Source organism: Nansenia antarctica, assembly GCF_963989245.1.
Source record: "Nansenia antarctica genome assembly, chromosome: 17".
In the NCBI taxonomy this organism is placed as follows: Eukaryota; Metazoa; Chordata; class Actinopteri; order Argentiniformes; family Microstomatidae; genus Nansenia; species Nansenia antarctica.
This window is the reverse complement of record NC_137687.1, coordinates 3,787,243-3,795,724: the sequence shown is the minus strand read 5'-3', so window position 1 is coordinate 3,795,724 and position 8,482 is coordinate 3,787,243. Positions and strand designations below refer to the sequence as shown.

General features: G+C 45.2%; 1 protein-coding gene across 1 annotated transcript; it reads right to left on the bottom strand.

Annotated features, from left to right (window-relative positions):
* Nucleotides 1–3,539: 3,539 nt before the first annotated feature.
* Nucleotides 3,540–6,957, bottom strand: b4gat1 (beta-1,4-glucuronyltransferase 1). Its single transcript, XM_080547533.1, has 3 exons — nt 5,765–6,957; nt 5,450–5,671; nt 3,540–5,115 (listed from the first exon to the last, which is right to left on the bottom strand). Exons 1-3 carry the CDS (start codon nt 6,740–6,742, stop codon nt 4,924–4,926), a joined length of 1,392 nt encoding a protein of 463 aa, XP_080403659.1. The 5' UTR covers nt 6,743–6,957; the 3' UTR covers nt 3,540–4,923.
* Nucleotides 6,958–8,482: the final 1,525 nt, after the last annotated feature.

Genomic DNA, 8,482 nt, shown 5'->3' with positions numbered 1-8,482 from the left:
TTCGCATAACATCATTAGATGCTGTGGTTGGAGTGAAAACACTGACTAAACCCATCACTGTGTTAGAGAGCAATACATTCAAGGACTTAGGCCTAGGCTTTAGTGACTGATGGTTTGTAGCTCACATACTGTGACAACAAATAGCAAAGAGATTATCAAACTATTCTTAGAGGTAAGAAAATAAAGTAAATAAGTCAGCCAAAATAAAAAAAGTAATCTAAGTTAATTAAATAGTAGCATCTATTATAGTGTGCAATTTGGCACAATCAATCAAAACAGGAAAATAAGCTGTATTTCTCCTGTCCTTTATTTGGAAAGGTGAATAATATAATGTGTGGACTTCTTTTAATGCAGAAAAAATGTGTCATAATATCTTCACCCAGGTAATGAGAGTTCAGTGGATGTGTTTTTGCAAACATGTGTGTTTTGCAAACATTAAGCCAATTGTATCATGTCATCCATCATCTGTTACTAAATAATTGTAATAATTGAGCTTGAACAGTATTCGCATCGATCGAGGCGTGTGTGTGTGTGTGTGTGCGCACCGTGCGCCCATGGATGTGTGTGAGCGTGCGTGTGTGTGTGTGTGTGTGTGTGTGTGTGCGCTGTGCGCCCATGGATGTGTGCGTGCGTGCGTGTGTGTGTGTGCGTGTGTGCGTGCATGGGTGAGGGTGTCCGTCCGCCTGCATGCCTTCTCGTCTGTTCACATGACACGGGGAGGATAGGCCATGGCGCTGGCTTGGTGAGAGGGATTACCTATATCCGTTAGGCCTGATTTTCTTTCCACCCGAGGAGTGTCACGTCTCATTAGACCTGCCCCCGAGCTGGATAGGGGAGGGTGTTAGTGGGGTACGTTTAAAATGCAGGTAGCAGGGGCATCCAAGAATACCAGGCTTACTGGCAGAGTGATATGCGTGCATCGCAGGAGCTTTTTCAGTAAGCAGGCAGGTTACCTGCTCCTGAAGCTGGCATTGATGACCGCTAAGCTGCCGCTTGTTTAAGTGCAACGGATGTGTCGGTCTGGGGCTGTGACCAGGTGTGACCAGGTGTGACAATCTGCTATGATCACCCAGAACACAAACACTTCTAAACACCCTCTCGTTAAAAACATATTTTGTTAAACTTAAACGTGCATTTTGCAAGATTGTGTTGATTCCCTGATAGCCCCCCTATTGTCTATGATATACAGTACTGTTTATAGAATTCTTTGAGAGAAAAATATACAAATGTGAACGTCGTTTAAAGGTTTAAATGTATTGATTGTAAGTCGCTTTGGAATAAGGCAGAATGCATTTATTCATTTAGCAGAAATAAGGCATTTCTGCTAAATGCCAAAAATGTAAATGTAAATGTATAAACGTAAACCTTCTTGCTTACTGGCAAATGTTCGGTCTGAACACCTTCAGTATACAAACAGTCATCCTGATTCACTATTTGGCTCGAGTTTCTAGAAAGCTGAATGTTCCATTCCATGTCCTTACAAAGAATATGTTTTGTAATACAATAAGGGTAAGACAAGTAGTATTACTAAGATGTACCTGAGGCTTCAAATTAACTTCAATACCTCAAAAGTCTCTGAGACGACGGTAAGCCTTAAGACAGCTAGAAGACGGCCCTGTATCGATTTATGTCATTGATCAATCTTAAACAGGACACTTTGCTGCTGTTCAAAAACATTGCTTAACGACATACAGAGACAATCACACGGCTTGCGTCTATGTTTCCAGTCAAGTGGTCGTCCCCAGTGAGCAGAAGAATCAGGGATAAGTACACAAGGCCGATTTGTTTCAGTCTTACGAACGGGGGTTAAACATCCTATGGTCGACGAGTAGCTATTCAGCTGTGCTTTAATTCAGCTCTCCTCCATAGTTTCTGGTCACTGCTTCCTTAAATTCTCACCCGTTAACTGACCCATGAAACAGGCCCACCGAAAACCCTGGCCGGGCTCCAGCTGGTCCCCCCTCAACTCCAGAATCTGTCCACCACCTCTCCCCCTCAGCACGCCGCTAATCTAGACGGAGGGAGGCCTCCTGCTAGCGTACACACAGAGAGGACCGGCCTAATTGCTTGTGTCGTAAAGCTCTCTGACCCAAATAAGCTGCGTTCCCCAAAGCTGTCGAGATAAACCCCACTTTACCTCACCAAACCTGCTTAATGCTCCTCCTTATCCATACAGCCCCCCCCCCGCCCCCCCCAGCCTTCTGCTACTCTAAAACCAAGAGGCCAGGGGGGGGGGGGGGGGGGGCAAGACACTGAGGAGGAGGAGGAGGAGAAGGGAGAAGAGAGATGATGAGGTATATTATTGTTCAAGCTGAGAGGTTAAGAGTGGTGAGTGAAACAGATGAAGAAGAAGTGGCATGAGTGACAAAGGTCAATCAGATGAAGTCGTCAGACTAATGAGGAAGATGGAACGAAGGAAGGGAGAGAGGGATGTTATTAATGGTTATCGGGAAAAGAAAGAGTGACAACGTGTGTGTGCCAAAAGATAAAATGGTGTTCTAACGTGATGGTGGAGGTGTGAGAAAGGAGGATGGAGGAGTAGCGGGGGGGGCGGGGGGGGTTAGGGGAATTAACAAACGGTGTGATCATGTGATTTCGATGCTTAGTTTAAAGGATAGCTAAGACGATTCCAATTCCCAGCAGTTGCGTGCTTTCTCGTCTAGCATGTCAGTTTCCAGTAATGCAGGCTTAAGCCCAATGCACACGGCGTGCGATTTTTGTCGCACCGCCGAATTCGATTCCATTGTTTTGAATGAGACCCAATGAGACAATGCACACGGCGTGCGATGCGATATTACGACAACATTCGATTCTCAATTCACACCAATGAATGAATGAATGTGAATGGAGAATCGAATGTTGTCGTGCGACAAAATCGCACGCCGTGTGCATTGGCCTCTTTTACAACAAAACACAGTCAAGGAGAGAACGTACATGGAACACTTCATCCATTACACTCCTACTCCTGAACCTATTACTCCAGTCAATCTACAGCCACAGCTCAAACTGTGATTTCTATGGACATACTGAATAACAAACCATTTAATTTCCGATATCCCGCTGGGACTAAATATACTTTCAAATGTATGCAATCACGGCAGTGTAGGTCACTTTGGATAAAAGCGGCTAAATGGCATATATTCTTATTCTTATTCTTATTATTTATTTATTTTTTGTCAGTGTGTGTGTTGGCAGAGACCGAGGAGATCCAGGAGTTGTTGAAGGAGCACGGGCTGGAGGTCCAGACGCTGGCGGAGGTCCAGCCAATCAGAGTGCTGCCTGCCCGCATCCTCAGCCAGATCTACGTCAAACTGGGTACACACACACACACACACACACCCACACACACACGCACACACCCACACCCACCCACACACACACACTCAACTTCCATTTATTTATTTTTTTATAGGTCTGTGTAAAAAAAGATCTGATTGTTTCATATGATGCAGTTAAAGACATTAGTTTGTTTAATCGAAATCAAATAGTGTATCAAGGAAAGAAGGACATAATGAGAAACAAGCAGTAGTAGGCTTTGTTGTACTTTAATAAGAATCCAAACATACACAAACCAAGCGTTGATAGGTTGTCAATGGAAAGATAAGTAAACCAGCATTCTCACGTCCAGAAGAAAGATCACACAATGACTAACAATATTCAAAATGTATCTCACTCCAAAAACCTAACAACATCATGTACTAGTGGTTGGAGGAGAGTTTTTACTTATCACTTCCATAAATATGCTCTGCTGCTACAGTCAGACTCTAGTGGATAACCTTTACCAGTCCTTAGCTTGGGACAAATAAAACCAATTATATTTTCACAATGTATTATTAGGTTACTTAGAGAACAGTTTACACTTCAAAAGCAAAACAATACAAATCTAAACCTTTATAAATATATTAGCACTCATTAAATCACTTAGATATCAGCAGTAGTAGTCAAAGAAAATTGTCAACACTCTTCACTGCTTTACAGTTTAGTCTAAAAACATTTGACACTGCATTCGTCACACCTGCAGGCAATTGCAACTACCCTTTTACAGATGCCCCAGATCAGTGATTGATCATGTCTGTAGCTAGTAGCTACAATACTGTAGCTCTCTATTCGGTTGTTAAGTCTGACGTCAAACGTGACGTTTAGCAACGTCCAAACCAGAAATTCCCCGCACCAGAGTACCAGTGTACTACAACGGTAGAATGACAGTTCAATCGTTTTTTAGACTCAGATCTATTAATACAACAAGGGACACAGCACTTTCCTGTTTCTCCCATATTTGTCAGCGTCTTTGAGTCTCGGAAAAGCGCTATATAAATATAATTTATTATTATTATTACTGAGGCATTTCGAAGACAGCGCCTCAGCCAACGTTGGACCCGGAAACACGTCACGACTTAACAACCGAATAGTGTCATGTCTGTAGCTAGTAGCTACATACTGTAGCTCTCTATAGTGTCAGCCCAGCTCTATTTATTTGCAGAAATTCGTGTGGCACAAATGCTCAGTAATAAAAAAGACTCAGTGTTTTGATCTCATGTGGCAAGAAAATGAACGTCTTCAGGATGCACTGAATAGAATCATAGATAATGATAATGCAGAAGTCGACAAGAGGCAAGAAACTCAAACGCTACTATCAAATATCTGCCTGATGATGCCACCTAGTGGTTGAAACGTTTTGTTTTACAAATAATCATAATAATAACCATACAGTCAATGGGATTAACATGTCGTATCTCAACAAGTGGTCAATATCACTTGTTTTCCGATTCCGTTTTCCGATTCCGACTGGAAAAAAGACGCTTGATGATTGGTGATTTCATTCCAGGGGGGTTCCCCTTTTCTGCCCCCTCATCAGCTATGAAGGGAGGAGGGAGGGGTACTCAGGAGGGAGGGAGGGAGGGAGGGAGGGGGACTCAGTAGTATTCAGCAGCGGCGAGGTGAAGAGGGGTACTTGGTCTTCAGCCCTTCCTTAAAGCTGCGGAAGAGGAGACGGTTGCGCTGGTTCTCCTCGTCCTTCCTGGTGTGGAACTCCCCCTGGACCTTGAAGCCCATGTGGACCACGAAGGCAGAACTCAGCACGGAGAACTTGTAGCCCGCCACGTGGAGCTCACAGGCCTGGGGGGGAGAGAGGCATGAAAGAGGGAGGACGAAGTGGGGGAGAGAGGGAGGAAGAGAACAGTTAGAAGGAGGTAGAGAAGATAGAGTTTAAAGACATTTGAGATTTCAGGATATGTTTCTCATGTGTTACGGTACATATGGGAATACGGTACATGTGGGAAAACTAGGGTTAGGGTTAGGTGCTACGTCGACTTGGTACATGCTGGCATGTCTAACCCTAACCCTAATCCTCCTAACCCTAACCGTAGCACCCTAGCACCTAACCCTAACCCTAGTTTTCCCACATGTACCATAACATATGCACTGTGTACGGCTGTGAGCTGTACTGTACCTGGCTAATGCGGTTGAAGCCGTACTGCCTGAAGTTCTCGTCGTACAGGGGTACGGTGCGCGGTCCGATGTAGAAGGGTTCCCAGGGGTCCACCCAGGCGAGCGTGTAGGCCACCTCCAGGAGCCCGGACCACCGGCCGTGTCTGTTCACCCACTGGGAGTAGTTGGTGGGCGCCTGGCAGCGCGGGCACAGCTCCTCGTAGAACGGCCGCACCTCGCCCACCTGCAGGGTATATACAGGAATCTTGAGGTTAATTTGAAAGTGACAGTTGGATCTAAGTGACAGTTGACACTAGAACAGCCGTGTCTATGTTACCTGGTACAGCTGCACCAGCTCCGACTTGGTGGCGGGCAGCTTGCGCGTGTGCCTGATCTCGAAGGCGGGCAGCACGAAGACCTCGTCCGTGGCCGCCTCGCGCCTCATGACCAGGGCGAGGAACTGCTGGTGCAGGTCGGCGCTGGGGACCATGTCCACGTCGATGACCAGCACGTAGGTGGCCTCCGTGCTGCCTCGGGCCACGTTGCGGAGCAGGTTGTTGGGGTAGGAGACGTTGCCCCCCATGGCGTAGTTCTTGTACTTGTCCCTGTGCGTCTCCAGCCTGGCGAACACGGCGGCGCAGTCCTCGAGCCCCGTGAAGTGTTCCCTGTCCTGCTCGGGGAAGCTGGCCATCTCTCCCGAGAGGCACACCAAGTGGAAGTCCACCAACGCTTGGATCTGAGGGCAGAAGACGCTGAGCGCGTAGACCAAGGCGGTGGCGAACTTGACATCTTGCCCGTGTGCGAAGATAGCCACCGAGAGAGGGTTCTGCCAGCGCTCCACCAAGGAATCCAGGTGATGCAGGTTGTTGATGGTGGTGTGTGTGGCCAGCGCCAAAAGGTTCGAGCCCGGCGCATCCGCTCCTCCTGGCTTCTGATTGGTCGAGAAGTCGCTTTTGATCAAGTTCTTGTACACGCGGTACTGTCCGCTCCTGTCAAAGATGCCCCCCGTGGACAGGGAGTACCTGAGACGCTCTTTCCGGGAGTTTTTCTCCTCTGAGTGAGCTGCACCAGCATCTTTCTTGCTAGAGGTCCCCCCGAAAAGCTCGGAGTAGCGGTAGCGCTGTTGTTTACCGTGCAGCTTGGAGAGGAAGGAGAGGTAAATCAGCTGCAGCAGCGCCACAATGATCAGAGCACCGAGCACCACTTTAAAACCGGAACATTTCTTAGGAAAATGCATTCCAGAAACACTACATGAATACCCCACACACACAGCGAATGAAGAAAAAAAAAAATCATATACTTGCTTGCATTGCATATGCTTGCATTGACCACTGCACTGCTAGCTATCTAGGCTAACAACATGCATGATCCAGTTTTTCCATTCTGGGTACCTGGGGTAGTCGGGATTGACACCATGCATGTTGCCACGGGGTTCGACACGGTTGTCGTGCGTGTTATAACACCACGAGCTGCTGGCTTCATATCTGATGCGCTTCTGTCAGTCTCGTGCCATTAAAAAACAGAACGCATCCCTTCGAATGTCTCGAGCCCAGAGGAGTGTTGCCAGTTACATTGTGGCGCACGTTCTATTCGCTTTTCATATTACCGTAACCGCTGAAATAGAAGCGCAAGCAAGCAATACTTCAGTGACTTATATTATAACAGATTGCAACAGATTTAGGTTAGGCTAGCATCGAGAGCAGCGAGAGGAGTCTTTTTGGTGATAGCAAATATACTTTTAGTCAGTGACTAACAAATGGCGTCAAATCGTGAGTTTAGAATGATAAGGTTCTATCTCCGTTTAGGGCAGTTCAGAGATATTGAGCGTCAAAGTTTTTACATTCCATTATGTTTGGTGAGATGGAACCTTTGTATTTTATGAATTACTAACTCAAAAATGTCAACATTTTAAAAAATAACACCACACAGGCATTAATAAACACCTAATGGGTCAGATTATGTAAAAAAACTCAATTTTGACAAAAATGGAGATCCTAGAACCTTATAATTCTAACGTCACGATGTGTTGATATGCTAGCGGTGATATTACTGTCGCTGCCTGCGCAATGAGCAACAACAGCAACATTACGGTACTATGACGTATTGGTCATGAGCGACGTGTGGCTGTTTAACTATATGTTGGGATATCTCCGCCGTTTGAGACTCACAGGACGAGGTGGCCGAGTGGTTAAGGCGATGGACTGCTAATCCATTGTGCTCTGCACGCGTGGGTTCGAATCCCATCCTCGTCGACAACCGTTTTTCGTGTCGTTATTCACAGGGTATCCGCGGTGTCTTGAAAAGTATTAAAAGTTGATACATCAATTTTGGGAAAATCAAGACCCCTTAATAAGTATTAAAAAGTCTAATCATGATTTTACGAGGTCTTGAATAGGTAGGGTATTTTTCTATTAGAATTAGACTCTATCCAAAAGAGTTTGAGTCCTAAAAACTTTTAGTAAAAATTCGCGAATTTATTAGTTTTGTTACAACGGAAATTGTGTTGTATGATAGTGGTCTAGTCTAGTCTATTGCAAACGTCTATTAAACTGTTAAGTTAAAGGTGTCACTGATGTCAACGGTTACAGCTCGAAGTGGCGGTGAGGTCTGGAAAAATATTGACAAGGTCTTTAAAAAGTCTTAGAAAGGTATTGAAATTAACCTCAAGATTCCTGTATATACCCTGTTATTGACGGAGTGAGACTCATTCACTTTAAATGAATGTGCAATAACACTATGTGCAATATGACAACCCTCGGGTACATAAGGTTCAGAGATAGGAAATGTTAGAATAGGTATAGCATAGCATAGAGTACAGCACAGTGTTTTATTTGTATAGTATAGTATAGTATAGTGGATAGTGTACATAGCCTTTATTTATGTAAACCAGCTCTTTTCCCTTCTTGTTTTTAGTTTTTTTCCTAGCACCAGGGGAGCCCCCCCTCCCAAATTTCGTTGTATGGTACCTGTACTATATCAATGACAATAAAGACCATTCATTCATTCATGTTGAGATGTAACTACCTACATGTTGAGATGTAACTAACTACCTAAA